Source organism: Morone saxatilis, unplaced genomic scaffold (genome assembly GCF_004916995.1).
Source record: "Morone saxatilis isolate NCDOM2014 unplaced genomic scaffold, NCSU_SB_2.0 Contig12, whole genome shotgun sequence".
NCBI lineage: Eukaryota > Metazoa > Chordata > Actinopteri > Moronidae > Morone > Morone saxatilis.
The window spans coordinates 9,136,926-9,153,299 of record NW_023339674.1 but is presented as its reverse complement, the minus strand read 5'-3'; the positions used below and the strand labels follow the sequence as shown (position 1 = coordinate 9,153,299).

The 16,374-nt window shown below is 40.6% G+C and overlaps 1 protein-coding gene across 3 annotated transcripts in view; it reads right to left on the bottom strand.

Annotated features, from left to right (window-relative positions):
* Positions 1-14,257, bottom strand: part of LOC118322195 (cAMP-specific 3',5'-cyclic phosphodiesterase 4D-like) — a 52,863-nt gene extending 38,606 nt beyond the window's left edge. For 2 of the 3 annotated variants that reach the window (XM_035653809.1, XM_035653811.1), the window contains exon 1: positions 13,768-14,257. In XM_035653809.1, the coding sequence (XP_035509702.1) occupies positions 13,768-14,081 (314 nt within the window). In that variant the 5' untranslated portion in view covers positions 14,082-14,257. Of the gene's footprint in view, positions 1-7,143; positions 8,243-13,767 lie in introns of those variants that run through there. The other variant, XM_035653813.1, reaches the window with a different exon arrangement.
* Between the last annotated feature and the right edge of the window lie 2,117 nt (positions 14,258-16,374).

The following is a 16,374-nucleotide window of genomic DNA, read 5'->3' as shown; positions in this document are numbered from 1 at the left end:
GTGTGTGTGTGTGTGTGGTAATGCTCTGTATATGCACTGTATGTGGTAAATGTGTGGTGTATATACTGTATGTGTGTGCAGTGTGTGTTTTGAGACCAGCACTCTAAACAGGGAAACTCTCTGAGGCAGCATGTCTCCTGTGGCTATTTTAACCATTTACAGGCTCAGAAAACACACACACACACACCACACGCCTAACACATACACCACACAGACTTAACAGACTCCACAAAATACAACACAGCAATAATGTATTGTGCATCTGGGTTCAAACATTAACTGTAACATTAGTGATTGCAGTATTTAGATGAATTAATTGCACACAGATTGCCAATCCAAACTCATTCATGTATTTCTATCGTTTTATATGTTCTTATTGATGTTTGTAAGTCCGCCACCGGGAGTGACGGACTTACTGGACCTGATGATTTCACATCAACTGACCGACACGCTGCTGTCGACATCACAAGCAAATATTTGTCTTTTTAAACACAGGGCAGACAGTTGAGTCGGACGTGTTGGCAGGCACATGGGAAAGGAGGTGTAGCGCAGGGCGGCTTTAAATCATCAGATATAAAAAATTAACTGATTTGACCTACCGAGAGTGGTGACGCTATGACATCAGCTATTTATTTTAATTTTTTCAATTTTATAAATAGTTCTTGTCTACAGACTCACTGTAAAATTCATTTAATTCCAACACAAGGGTTTGATTAAATTGACCAGACTTACACTACACTACATGCCTTGTACGGACAGACAGTTGCAAATTCAATTGAATTTTAAATGCTGACAATTGCTACTGTAATCTGCCACTGGCTGATTTTATATACAGGCAGGGCAATATCAGATGGCCCCAGCTGTGGGTTCATATTATTTAATTTCCCCACTGGGTGAGGTTGAGTTCCAGACCTGGGACTACACTGATGGCTCAGTTATTCAGAAATATGAAACCAACGCAAGGCCATCATGCGAGATTCCCCTGCATTAGTGAAGACAAAACAAGGTCCCTGTCTAACTCAAATGGAATTAACGGACCAGTATACTATCAGAACTGCTTGCGTGATGGTCCAATGTCAGAAGAGGGGGGCTTTGTCGGAGCGTTTCTGCCAGACGATCCGACATTAACGCTCATTTCACACCGATTTGGCCAGCTGTGCAGAGATGAGAAACGAGCCAGCAATACTTGGAGGTGCTGACCCTCATCTGAACCACTTTACAGTCAGCTGTGGATGCCGTCGGTCACAGTTCAATGAAGCCAAGAGAACTACATTGTCCGCAAATAGTGGAGATGCAATCCTCGGGGTCATCCAACTGGACACTGTCCACGCATATTTTGACCATTAAAATCACAAACACTGACAAAAAGCGGCTTTGGTGGAATCAGACCCTCACTGAGAAATCATATGAGTTTCTGTGAGAAAACCTACAACTCTCTCTTTAGTCATACAGTACCAGCACTCTATATTCCTACAGCAACCCGAACAAGACTCCCAGAGGGACACGATGACAAAGCTTCTCCAAATCCACAAAACACATTCAGACTGCATGAGCCGACACCAGTTGCTCCACAACTAGGAACACCATCAGCATAAAGTAACTAAACTAAATGAACTGAATTTTTAATTCACTCCTATTCGCTCCATGCATGGGACCACTTTGTTAGCAGGAGTTACTGCCTCAACAACACATGCAAACCCTTCCATTTAAGTGATTTAAAGTCATTCAGAAGTGCTTCTTGTAAACGTTTGTGGATCCAATTTGTGTACAAACAAGTGCTGATTTAAACTTAAAACCCTGCAAAGGAGTAATAGCTACATTTGTATTTGAACCATTGTTTTTCGGAACAAGTATTAAGCTTTTCATGCAGTTATTTCCAATATCACATTGACATTTTAATGTTTTGTTTTTTGTCTAAGTTAAAGTGAACTAAAACCGCTCCCACCAAAGCTCTCCGCCCTCCTTGTGCAACGTGCTTGTGAAACATGTTGGACCTCAGATGCAGGGGTGGAGGTTTGCTGAGAATGAGGTGTTTGTGAGGCCGCTGTGTAACCAGATCCACCAGCCAAATGACTTCTACGCTCCAGCTGGCTGCTGGCTCCTATGACAACATTACCACTGGTAATGAGAATAAGCTGTGAGGGGGGAGTGTCATGTATCTGTGTGCATGAGTGTGTGAGAAAGTGTTTGTGTGTGTCTGTAACAAGTTTATAATGGTATACAGAATTAATTATTATTAGTTATTAACCTATTAAAATATCAGATATGAGTCAGTCTGCTGAAGTTCACAGAGACAGAGAAAGTGTCATTATTTCATTTAATAGACATACTTTTTAATCCAGATCCTTTTTTAAAACATAGCCTTCTAGTTTAGTTCAGAAAAGTTTATACCTTCTTCTCAAAGACCAGCATTCTTACTTTATTTTCCCTGGCTAATGAACAGTACATGTACACTTTCAGTGCAGTAAAGATGTGTTTAACTATACTGGGAGTTTCCAGTTATTAAAAATTAGTCTTTATTTTTACTAATAAAATCTGTCTGTTAAACTGTCCATCCATTAGCTAATATCCTTTTAGGTTGCATGGAGTCAATCCCAGCTCAACACTGGGTAAGTATATAATAATACAATAACAGTAAGCAACATTTTAGTATAGCCTGGGTTAAAAACAGTGAATATATCCTTTTTTCACAGCCATTAAAGTCTTCATTTAAAGACAGTAATGTCTGAGCAGCACTTTGTCTGCGCATGTATGTGTTGTATTAACTACAATGATTTTGTGACAGCGGAGCAGAGACAGACTTGCACCACCTTGTGGCACATGTGTGCGTAGAGCAGTGACTTCCAGCTGCTTGTGACTGTGGCTCATTTCAGTGTTTAACATCCCTTTAAGCAGACAGGACGATCTCATTGGAGAGCTGCTCAAGATGAAAACCTACCTACATTCATGCCAAGAGTGTACAACAGTGAGAACAGAAACAATTACACTGAATCTGACTTTTTTAATTATCAGTCGTGCTGCTTTCACATGCAGTCCTCATCCTCATACATGTCTGATTTGTGGCAATGTAACTTTAGTCTCAACCGTTTTATCAGAATTTGTGAAATTCTTAATTCATTCAAATGCAGCTTTTGTGATGGATTAAAGCCAAGCGTTACTGTAGCCTCAGTGAAGTCCTCCAGCATGTAGTGTCTGTAAGTGGCTTTAACAGTCAGTCATGATGGTTGCTGCTTAGTTCATATTAACATCCTCGAACAGGACTGAAGTCACGCTGCTTCTCATGTGCCTCCCAGAAAACACACAACCTGCAGCTGCAGTTGACCACAAAGTTATTTCAGAGGGTAGTGTCTGTTAATTTGGGCCTTTTTGGCTTTAATCTTTATTTGTCCAAGATAAGTAGAGCATGATTCAGCAAATTCACATTCACTGAGTTCAGATGAAGTTAAACCTATTATATCTATGCCATCAGAGAACATTGATATTTAGCCAATATTGGAGTGACTTAGAGTGCTGAGTGCGGACTGACTATCCAGCAGAGGTCGCTCTGTGCCCAGAAACTGTAGTATTTTCACACATGGGAGCAAAACAAACACAAACATGCAAACACACTGCCAGCTCAACCACAGAAACAATGGCAATATCATTACAACTACTGTAATAGTTGTGTTATTTTTAAACTTCCAACACTGATAAGATTTGACTGAAATAGGCAGAAGGGAGAAATAGTGTGAAGGCTGAAATGTTTATACAATGATCCCAAAAGTGAAACTCTCAACTGGTTTTCCACTGCAACACCTAATTTGGCAACATGACCTCAAAGTACTACAACAACAGCAACTCTCTGGTGGAACAATCAATATGGATTTTGGGACGGGTGGCTGTGGCAGAGTGTGTGTTTGTATGTGTAAACGTGTGTGTAAAAATGTGTGTACAAGAGAAACAAGAAACAAGAAACACATGTCACACTCACGTGTTATGTGCAGGCTGGCGGGGCTGGGGAACTATTCCAGGCTTGAGGGGTTTATTTTGGGGGTCTGTTGTGTTACACCCCCCCTTCAAATACACTCAACTGTGGCTGTACTGGGTCAGAAACAAGTCTCTTATTGGGAATGCACTGGATGATAAGCTGGGACCAGGCAGGCCTGGAGTGATCTAATAGTCTTAAAGGACCAGTGTGTAGGATTTAAGGGGGATCTATTTGCAGAAAGGGAACATTATAGTAATAATTATATATTTTAGTGAGTTTATAATCACCTTGAGGTGAGTGGGTCCACCTTATTTCTACAGTAGCCCAGAAGAGACAAACTAAACACTAGCTCCACTACTAGGGGGTCTTGAAGGCCACTGGAGGTTCTCCTCGCAATCTGCAACCTCACCGCTAGACGCCACTAAATCCTACACTCGTCCTTGTCCTAATAAGCTTTAGTCTGTAAATGATCGAGCTATTAAACACATTTCTGCCGTGTGTTAACAGAGTCATTTACTCGGGGAAGCCACTCTGACAACTTGCCAACTCGTGACGTAATAGCATTTCAAAATTCCCCCTAGTTTCCCTTTCACTTGAGTAATCTCCAAATGTTTTACAGATATGCAATGTTGCCAGATAAGATAAAATCGTATACACCACAGCATCTTTAATAAAACAAAACAAACAAAACAATAACTTGCAGCTGTGAGCAAAATTACCCTCTTTGACATCAAGAGCAAAGACATTTCTTTGTCATCAGATAATTGTTACATGATATTCCTGACACCTACAGCACTGATAAATGTTTGACATTGAAACTGCATCCTTTTTCATCATCCTCTTAGTTGGCATGTTTAAGTTTGAATGGGAACAGCAAAATGTGTTAACCAACACGAACGACCTTCTCTACAATACTGAGTGAACTGGGTATAGGAAGGACTTTTGGCAACAAGATATTGTAGGTGCTGCTAGCATATAAAAATACTGCATTGATACCTTTGAGCTAAAGGTGTGCTGAAATAATCAAATGAGTGATGAAGAATCACAATAGAGCCAGTAAAAATAACAAAACAATAAATCCACTCTCCCACCTGTTTTTGTTGGTAGAAAGATGTGCTTTACATTCAGCTTTTTAAATTCATACCTGTGTTTTGCTTTTGGCAGGCAGAATAATCTTCTGTACAATATCTGGCTTATAAGTTTATTTGTGTTTTTCAAAGGTCAAACGTCTTCACAACAATTCACAACATCTACAGCCACAGGTGCTACGAGCAACATATACACTAAAGTCTACTGCTGCACCAAGGGCTGTCATTATTCTTAGTTTCCCTCTTCTGTAAACCTCTATGGTTCTCGCTCTGGGTGATGGTGTAGGTGTGCCACGTGTTTTTTTGATGTGGTATGGGAGGCTGAGTCAACCCCTGACCCACCAGCAGAGTGGAGAGCTGGGCGGTGCCCACCAGTCAGCACCGCTTAATGCTCAATGAGACAGAGGACAGGAACAGGCATGAACACACACACACACACACACACGCACACACGCGCACACGCGCACACACGCACACACGCACACACGCACACACGCACACGCACGCACACACAACACACTGGAACGCATAAAAACACGTCACACATACATGGACACACAGAAGGTAGTGTGTGTTTGTCATCGGTGTAACATGAGTCCGCCCCTCGACGTAGATTAGCAACAACAAGCGGGGCTATCTATCCACCAACACCCTCCCTCTGCTCATAGACAGACAATAATGCATCAGGCACACTGACAACACACACATACATACACACAGTGTCAGAGAAGAATGCATTATTCACAAATTGAAGCACATGCACTTATAAAAAGTAAACTGTGCTGCATGTCTGCATCTGCTTTTAAGCTGCTGGAACACAAACATCTCCAGATGGTCTGACACTCACTTCAGTGCTCTGTGTTCAGTCTGCAACATTTGTCTCAGGGTCATCGTGCTGAAAAATGTCTCAGAGAGACTTTTAGCAAAAACAGGAAGTGTGTTAAATGAAACTTGCCACAAACAAAACTTAGCTTCCTCTCAAAAGCTGTTGGGTAAAATACCAGCAAATAGAAAAACAGTACAGCTCATCAAGTCACACTGCTGACCTCAATACTCTGTAGAAACCCTTTCTACAGGCCACAGACTGACATTAGCATGAGCTATAAGATACATCAGATCCTCTACTGTACTATGGTCCCATCATTGTGATCTGAACACATTAAACCTACATTTAATGGATATAGAAGCACATTGTATGTTTTAAACCTCAGTAGACCAACTCTGCAATCATACAACCATCTAGAATTATTGTCTTATGTTGTAAATATTTCATAAACGTGAATCTTTTTCATCGCTTTCATATGATGTGACAGTGGCATCAGTAATCACCTTTCACAGAATGCTGCAGATTACAACATTGAAACTCTTGAGGGTTTCTTGGTTTGAATAGGCTCGAGTTTCACAATCTTTACTGCAACCTGTTCTGCTGCTCTTCTGTATTCTGGTCCATTTTCTGCCACTGAAGTTGGTTTAAGTACTTCACTGGATTTCTTTGTGAACGCCAGAGCACCTTTAGACTAAAGGCACTTCTGATATTCACACAATCAGTTTTTTTTATTTCTGAATCATTTTCAGGAACCAAACTATATTTTATTCATACTTTTAAGCATCACATTTTAGGTTATAATATATTATATATTATATATATATATAATATAATTATAGTGCAAATGTTGCAGCCAAGGTTTTATCTATTTTTGTGATGTCAGGAAGTTGGATATCCAATTATCCATCTTCCTTATGTTCTCACGTCGCTCTTGCATATCGTGTTAACTAAGTAGAGTATAACCTTTTTTTTCATGAACAAATGCATTTTCTTTCTGTCACTATCAGACCATGAAATTTACTTCTGCAAAACCAGTAGCAGCTGTTCTCAGTGCACATGTATTATCAGGACTAACAGTAAAATCACTGGTACGTAAATAATTGTGATCTGTTTAAAAGTAACCTTGTCTATTGTAGACTGGACAGTGATCACTCCAGGTCTGTGAGCCAATGCGTGCAGCCGTACTCTGCAGCTTGTATGAACCCTCCCTCTAATGAATACGAGCGCCAAATAGACGCAGGATGGATGGTTTAGGAACATACCCCAAGCACGAGTGTCTCCGACCGTGTCCGAAACCAGTCGGCGCCCCTTTCCTTGCCAATCGGAGGTCTTTGTTCATTGTTCCTCGAGCTCCTGACTCATACCAGACACTCTGGGCTGTAAAGAAAATAACCTGAACATCTGAATCGAGCCTCTCGTGGAGATTCTTGAACTTTACAACTCTTTTCTCCCATGAACCACCGGGTGGGTCTGTATTGACTCCATGAGGTATTGTTCTGCGAAACAGCAAAACACAGAAAGCGTTCAGGTGAGCGACAAAAAAAAAAACTGATAGTCAGATGGAGGACAGATCTGATTAATCCTCAGTGCCTCAGGATGCAGCAAAAAACGTTGAGGAATGTTGTAGAGTTCTTCCACTGAAGTCCCAGGCAAGCCTCAACAAGGCTGACTGGAGTGTGATATTCAATTAGTCTCTCCAGAAGGAAGAAACAGAAAGGGAGCTGTTGTAACTGAGGACTAAGCTGCATTGAAGGATTTTCCAAAGTTGTCTCTCCTCTCTCACTGGTTTGTTGTTGTTGTAAATGCCCAAACTAATCCCAGACGTGACATTGACTACATTCCTTAAATGGTCTTTAGATCTTTAGGTCACAGCTCCAAATTGTCCAGGGAAAAACCGAAGATCTGGAGAGAAGTGTAAAAACGTTTGAAGTAGCTTTGTTACTCTTTTTCTGTTTCAGTCACTCACAGGAAAGAGGAAGGGTTGAGTTGTCGCTGAGAGCAATGACACTGCAGGGTAGCGTCAGCGCGGGTCGACCTCTTCCTCCAGCAGTCTGAGAGCTTGCGGTATCCCCTGAGGTTTCTGTGGGGGCTGAGGACAGCCCACCAAATCCTCTGGAGCTGTCAATGCTTTTTTTTGTTTTTTTGTTTTGTACAGGACATCCAGTGCCAAGACGAATATGCAAGAGCTTAACTTAAAAGTTTTGGCATGGAGCTATAGATGGATCCTCTTGTAAGCAACATTTTCAGGCATTCAAGGCAAAGTCAATGCAGTGAGTATCGACCCTTTCTGAGCTTTGAGAGAGGAATACTCCTACGTTCAGACGGCTAAAAAGGAACATTTTGGTGTGTCCCAACTTGTCAAAGAGAGATCTGACTCCACTGTGTGGCTGGCGGGTGTTTTTGTGTCTGGCAGAGCAGGCTTGGCTCAGCCTTCATTGACACGTGAGATCAACAGGGCCGCCTGACCCGACACCCTCCTTCGGCTGCCTTGCAGCTACAAAATTACAGGGGGATATTGTTAGAGTTGGTGCTGGGCAGGGTGGCCAAGGGGGTATGGGGGAGATTAAGGGCATGTAAGGATGCACGACAAAACCTGTTACATAAAAGTACCAAACAAACAGAATCTCACACTCTCAACAAGTATACATGGTAGATTGATATTTTAGGTTTTTTGAGACTTTTAGTGTCTCATAATGGTGTAAATCGGGCTGCAACTAACAATTATTTATGTTATTTTAATGAAAATATGTCCATTACAACTTCCCATAGCCCCAGATGAGATCGGGCTGCACAATGTAGTGAAAACATCATATTGCGATTATTGATGATAGTTGATACCGTGGTTGTGATATGATTCACAATTAGTACAAGAATTATCATCTTTGCATCACATATTTAACTTATATATATTTAAAAACTATTTAAATCATGATGTTGGGGTCTTTACCAAACAAGCATGTTTTCTTAAATCTGGAGAAAAAGATTTGTAGACCAGTGTCACCATCTTTTGTCACACATTTGACCTTTTATCAAAAAACTGGAGCTTCCTGCAATTTGGATATTGAACTTTCAGTTTCAGTTTCATTAATTGTGCAGCCCAAAACCTAAAGATATACAGTTTATAATAATATATGATGAAGAAAAGTAACAAATCCTCCAGCAAAATCAGTCATTATCAAAATACAGTCAGTTCCATTATTCGAACACTCATCTTAGCTCAAGTCTAAATGCTAAAAATGAAATTGGGGAGAAAAACAGAATACGTAAAGGACCAGTTTGCAGGATTTAGTGGCATCCAGCGGTAAAGTTACAACAAATACAGGTCAGTGATCCAAGTGTGTAGGAGAAACAACGGTGGCTGGGAAACTTGTGAAAAACTAGTTGGCCCTATCTAGAGCCAGTGTTTGTCCATTCTGGGCTACTGTAGAAACATGGTGGTTCAACATGGCGGACTCACTAGAAGACGTCTCATTCTAAAGTAACAAAAGCGCAGTTCTTATTTTTACGTGATTATATACTGATGAACACATACATATGAGTATTATATTCAATTTCTGCCAATATATCCTTCTAAATGTTACACACTGGACAATAACCAATCCTAATACACTATAAAATCATAGACTAAGACTATAAAGATCCTGCTCACAAGGGGACATGTTGGGGGGATCCACAGGGTTCCACATGTTCCTGCTACTTTTCAAACACTAAATTAAAAAACAGAAATCAGAAACCACTACTCAACGAGTCTGCCATAAGGAGAAAGGTAGAAGAAGACAGGTGTAAAGATACATTTCACAACTTCTCTACACTCATTAACTTTTCACACATGATAGTACGTTAGATGCTAAAACATGGGACGGTGACAATAGACTATTGACTAAAAGGTGAGATGACACCCCTGCCAGAACCACATAGCACACCCTAACAACAGATTCCCACCAATAATGTTTTAACCCACAGGAGACAGCAGTAAGATTTCACCAACACAGAGCTGCTGAAATTAAGTCTTTGAAATATGTGTTGGTGTTTTTGTAAATGACGATGTCTCCATGTGCCGTCCTACAGAGGGAATTTATGTTTTAATTTTAGCTCTTTCTTTTTGCTTTTAGCACAATCAATTGTTTTCTGAGTAATTAAATAATGGAGAGGCAGAGTGATTGGTAAATGACACACCAGTAGTGATACAGGCGATAATATAGATTTGTCTTTCCTCAACCTTAAAAGTGGCTCATCAAAAAAGAACAATATATATCTGCTGTTTTTTTTTATTGCCAAGGATGACAACGTCAATGTCTTTCTTTGTTTGTTACATTGCTTTCAGCAGTGAGGACAGAGCCTGTGTTTCTAGATGCTAACACTCAAAGTTTCAGCTTCAGATAGAGGGACACAAGTTGCGTGGCAACAGTCAAAGCCACCACAACCACTTCCCTAAGCAGTATGTGAACACTGCAAACTAAAAAGAGGATGTTGTAGACATACATGATTATCTTCTAAATGTGGTATAACTTGTTTGTCATGTGGTTGGTGCATTAATGTGAAGTACATCATAATAATAACAACAATAAACTGAGGTAATGTGAGGATAAATGAAGACTCAAGAGCCTGATGACTGTTCACTATCCTTGGTCTTCCAAAGCCACGTGGGGGATTAAACATTTACGCTACTCATGGATTGTTTTTCCTTAAAGTTTTATTCATTTAAATATTTCAAATAAAAAGCTGACTTGAGAGTTTTTAATTTGCTTTATTTTACTTTTGCAATACATAACTTATTTTTACTTATTTTTAAATGTAAGTGTATTAAAGGTGCACCTTTGCTGGTGGTCTAGCAGTTTAAGCAGGATCTGAAATGAACACCACCAAACAAGTACCAAATGTGGGTAGATTTTCCGGTGAGTAATGATGAAAGGCCAAACAGGCAGGTAAATAAAAGGAATTAAAACAGTCATGTAATAAAAACGACACACGCACACACATGCTAGGTGTTTTTATGTGCGTATGGGACACCAGCTGCTCCACTAAACTATCACTTGAGTCTGATGAGGAGGCTTGAGTTGATTAAAGTGCTTAAGCATCCAATATGTTATCAACACTTTCATATTTACTTTTTATTTATTCGATCCTTTAAATAGTAATTTTGAGATCAAGATCTTCTTGAGTTGTCCACTGATCAATATATATAAAATATACAGCGTGTAAGATTTAGTGGCATCTATCAGTGTAGCTGCAAACTGAAACTCCCTTCATCCTCCCCTACCAACATCCCTATCTATTGCCAGTGTTTAGTTTGTCCATTCTGAGTTACTGTAGAAACAGGGCAGCTCGACATGGCTCCATGGAGGGCGACCTGCAGTATAGGTGGATAAAAACGTCTCATTCTAAGGTAACAAAAATATAACAATTCTTATTTTCAGGTGATAATACACAAATGAAAACATATCTATGAATATTATATTTTATTTTTGCCAATGGATCCTTCTAAATGTTACAACACTGGACCTTTAACATAATACCTTATTATCTCAATGTAATGTACTAAATTCATTTATATGTGGCACCATAAGGCAATTAAGTTAATTTCCAGACACTGGGTTTAAGACACTAACCATATAATCAAAACCTCTCTGGAAAAATATGATCATCTGAAAAAGACATAAACATAACAACTTTAAAGAGCCTAAAGATGTTTGGTTTTGGTGGCTAGTAGAAAATGGATTAAAAGCAGGTGAAGTAATTGGCTTTATTTTAAACCACACATTGTAGAAAAAACATCAATATCGTTGTCGCAGGTCAATACAGATGGCTCCATCTGCAGAATGACTGCTGACCAATAAGTATGACAACAACAGGCAGGTAATGTGACAAACACTGCAGGCTGATGCCAGGCTCATGTCATCAGTTAGTGAAGCCACACATGTGCCCTTCAATCTGGACTGAGAGTTACGTGAGGGAATGGACACTGCCCCGAGGTGAGAGAGGCTGACAAGACTAAGAAGTTTAAACATTACACAGAGGGCAGCAGATGACATTACTGAAAGGTAGTGATAGATGACATATATCTACACATCGTGCTTACGCGCTGCTTCCTCCACGTAGTTAACAGGCAGACAGTCACGCATAGCGCATTAAGATTACCTCCCGAGGAACTAACCACGGCTGTGTTACTTAAAGCTTTGCTCTTATTTATTGCACTTGAGGAAGATTTCCAATTATTTGTAAAATAATTGCTTGATTTTACTCTGTGGCACACCTGGTGAAATTCGATTAACTTGAATGACTTTCCTCTGAAAACTGTCTGTCAATTAGACTAGCAGTGGGAGCTTTCCTCATCAGATTTTAATAGGTAATGTGTTAGCTGAACAGGCTTGAACATTAACTGGATGAATGAAGAGCAATGAGAGGAAGCTGCTCTGGTAGCTTTTATGTATTTAACCAATAATGCAAATGTCACACTACATCGTATTAAGCTATCAATATTCCTCTGTTTTCTCATAAAGTTCATTACGGTTCTTTCTAACCTTCCCTTAAGCAGTAGTTTTGTGTGCATATATGCGAAACAGGAGGGTTAAAATTAAAACCACAGCAAAACACCAACACTGCTGATGCAAACAGCTTGCAGCCACATGAAAGAGATCTCCTCAGCCTCATGGTGACAGCATGTTAATAATATCAAAAAACTTAGGACAACATTGTTGAGATAGCTGTGGGAAATGCTCTTATTTATCAGTATTAAAGTCCTCTTAAGATGAAACCGCTGCCTGGAACAGCACTGTGAGTGATTTGACAAAAAAACAAATAAAATGCTGTTAAAGCTCATTAAGTAATTTTCTACAAATAACTGAATTTAACAGTCTACACTTAAACTACCACGACCCTAAAAATAGTTCCCCCGTGTTTACAGACAAGACTGAGATATGAGGGCTTAGGACTGCAGGGGGATTTTCCTTCTATGCCGCAAGTTTCCTTTAAATGACCTACAGGTCATGGCTGTGTACATGGAAAATCTATTTCCTACGTCACTACCCGCCAGTACTGCTTTTTTCTCGCACTGACATGATTAGTTTCTATTTTTTATAATCTGAAAATGACTTAAAAATGACATGTAGTGATATATATATACTTGACATTGTGTCCTGAAATTACTAATAATCTCCAATCATCACAATAAATAGAGCAATATTTTTTGAACATTATGTAATTTGAAACATGAAACGCTAATTTTGGCCTTGTCACAACAAACTTTAATCGGCTCAATCTGCTCTGACGTAAAAGAGACACATGCTGCCCGTTTGCAGTCATGAGGGATGAGTGAATAAACGAAAGGTGCAGCATTAAGTGCCTTTCTTGTGTTTACTGCGGTGAGGTGTCCCTCATCCTTCTGAACTCAGCTTTGTCTCCTTCTAAACAGAAACCTCAGGTCAGAGACGAGCAGTCCATCTGCTGCTATAGGATTCTTTGTCCTCACTATTTGTCCTGTGCCAGGCCTGCTGAATACAGCGCTGAACACCTTAGGCACAAAACAAGACGCTCTCTTTCATTGCGAGAACAACGGGGTCCATTGAGATGACACTGGTCCCGACGTCAACAAAATCATGATTTCCCACAGTTACCTTCTCATCAGACAATGGGGCTTTTTTTGCCACAGCAAACCCATGACACACATTTTGATGACGTGAAAAAGCAGCCCCATTACCTATCAGCCCCTGAAACAAATACATGTACTTAAGTTTATTCAAGTTCAGCAGGGTCACATTGTCAAAAGAAAAAACTCTGAATCTCCTGAACCTTTAAAATCAATTTATCAGATCCATATACAACTACAACTTCTCTAGATAAAGTCGGGGACATCCAGACCACGAAAGGCTTCTACTTATCAACACTACCTGGGTGTGTGTGCCAAGGTGAAGCGCCTCTGCAGGGCGATGCTACGGTTCACGAGGAGCTTGCGGAAGAGCAGAGGAGAGTGGCGCGGGGAGTTTCGAGGAGAGTCACAAGGGGACATCCTTGGGGATCCACAGGGCGAGCCAGACGTTGACTGCGGTTTCAGCTGGATGGGCTGAGGGCTGCTGAGTGGGAAGGAACCAGCCTCCCCAGAGCTATCCCAGCGGGCCTCACTCATGCTGCCGTGTAAGGGTTTAACAAAACCTGATCTCTTATGCAGCCCTCTCAGTCCTGACAGGTAGTCCAGGTCGTCCATCTCAAAGCAGCAGCATTCTTCAAAGCCTGTCTCGTGATGATGCGCTTTATACTCAAGAGACAATTGTAGGGAGTCTCTAAATTCTTCAGATCCAGTTACTTCACAACTTAAGAAACTTCATTACCCTTTCTCAGCGGAGCTATCCACAAGCACTGTTGATGGACATGGACATGAGTGCAGAAGTGAGCCCTCCCCTCAGGAGTAAGCTCTGTTTACATAGCACTGAGTCCTGCCTAAATATGGCCAGGCCTGAATTATAGCGTTGTTAGCTCGTACCTCGGGTGAACTAGCTGCGTGCTGCACTCCCTTCACGCAGGGGTAAACCGGCAACGGCCAAGCACACCAGTTTACATCTGTTTCCTTCCTCAGTCATCAGTGCACAAACATTAACCAGGAATTACAGCCTTGCCTGTGTAGACACATGCCAGAGCTGTGTTGCGTTGAGAGGCTGCAGCCCAGATAGTTTTTCATTATGCGGGTCAGCGGGGCCCCACTCTGTCTAAAAACAGAGCCCACTTTAGATAAAAGATAACAGGAACCCTGGAAATGTCACTTAAACTTTTAGTCGTATCTCAAGTGAATAGCGCTTTCCCAACGGGGGCTGAGGGGTGATGGAAAAACAGAAGATCAAGCAGAGTTTCATCTTTGACCCACAGACAGCCAGTGACCCAAACCTCCTCTACCCAAAACAAAACCTTGTGAATTCAGCCAAAACACACAAACTGCAGCCCTAAATCTGCTTGTACCTAAACATTTCCTTTGATAAGTAGCATGCTGTAAATACAGCTCGCTCCTGCCTACATATACTACATTACAGTCCAGTTTTAGTCACTGCACCTCACATTTATCTTACAGTACATTCCCCACATATTTCTATCCAACATCAAACAGACTATGTATATTAAATTTCAGGGACTCAGAGATCATAAAGTTTGCCAGTGGTTGGCTGTGTGTCAAGCTTCAGCTGCATATGAGTGACAGGAGTATTTGTCCTGACGCTTATCACCGACAGGCTTAAGATGGCAGCAGACAAAAGCAAATATGACCCTTACACTGAGATATTATCACTGTAATTGGGATCTGAGAACACATGCTTTTGTAAGAGCTGGTTAAATCAACACATTTCTTTCTCACTTTTTCAGCTCCCACACAAGAAAATAGATAAAAAAATAATGAAACTGTGAATCATATGCTGAATTTCTAATCTTTTTAACTGCCCGTCAATTATTCAAACTGTTTAAAACGACTTTATGCAAGATTGTCTCTCTCTTTTCAACCTTCTTTATTATTAAGATTTTCATTGCGGTACCGCACTGCAATTATCACAGATCATCTGTCAATCAAACAGTGTGACTACAATGTCTTTATGCCAAGGTTTAATGTTGATGAAGTCTGAGTTTCTGTGGGTAGTGCTCTTTTCCTTTGTCTGTTCAATCATAGCAACATGAGAGCTGCACACACAGAGTGTTTATAGCAGCAAATGTTAAAGCTCTTGTTAAATATCTATAGGTGAAATCACTGTTATTAATAGCTGGGCTGAGTAATGCGAATAATACTTGAGACCTACAATTATTGCCTTTTAAAGTAACTAAAGAGGACCGACATCTTTATGGCAAATCAGAAAACGAGTACAACATTTATTATTCACTTTGTCATTATGGCTCTTTGTCACTCTGCATCCATTTTAATGAAGTATTAAAGTTGGGAGATAGTAGGGCTCTTGAGCCTGAGGGGCCGACTGCCAAAGTACTGATTTAACACAGGGAGGGGGTCAGGAGGGGTCACTGCCATGAGCTCACCAACAAAAACACAGCTGTCGGATGAATTGCTGCCAAATGTGACCAGCAGATGGTGCCCACGCGCAAACACACACACACACACAGTGATGCAAACAAGTGCAATAACAAGGAAATACCCACAAAACATACATTCAGAAAATGTCAAATCATCCCGTAGGGCATAAAATCAACTTATTCTTATTATTTCTGGCATTTGGTGAATCCTTTATCCAGGACACCTCACAGCATCATTACTGTGTTACCAGTGATGTTTTAAATCTCTTACCCTGGAAGTCCACACAATCTGCTAACACACAGTCTACCATTACGTCTGTGTCTGAATGAGGGGTTGACTGAGTGGGAGAAAAATAACTCAAAACATAAAAAAAATAAATAAAGAAACAAAACTGTAGACAGCGTGGGCACAGACAATCAAACTGCTGCCATTATGAGTCAATGGGGAGAAAAGACTAGGAGCTTAATCCCATGTCTTTTCTTAAGGTGACTAATGCTGG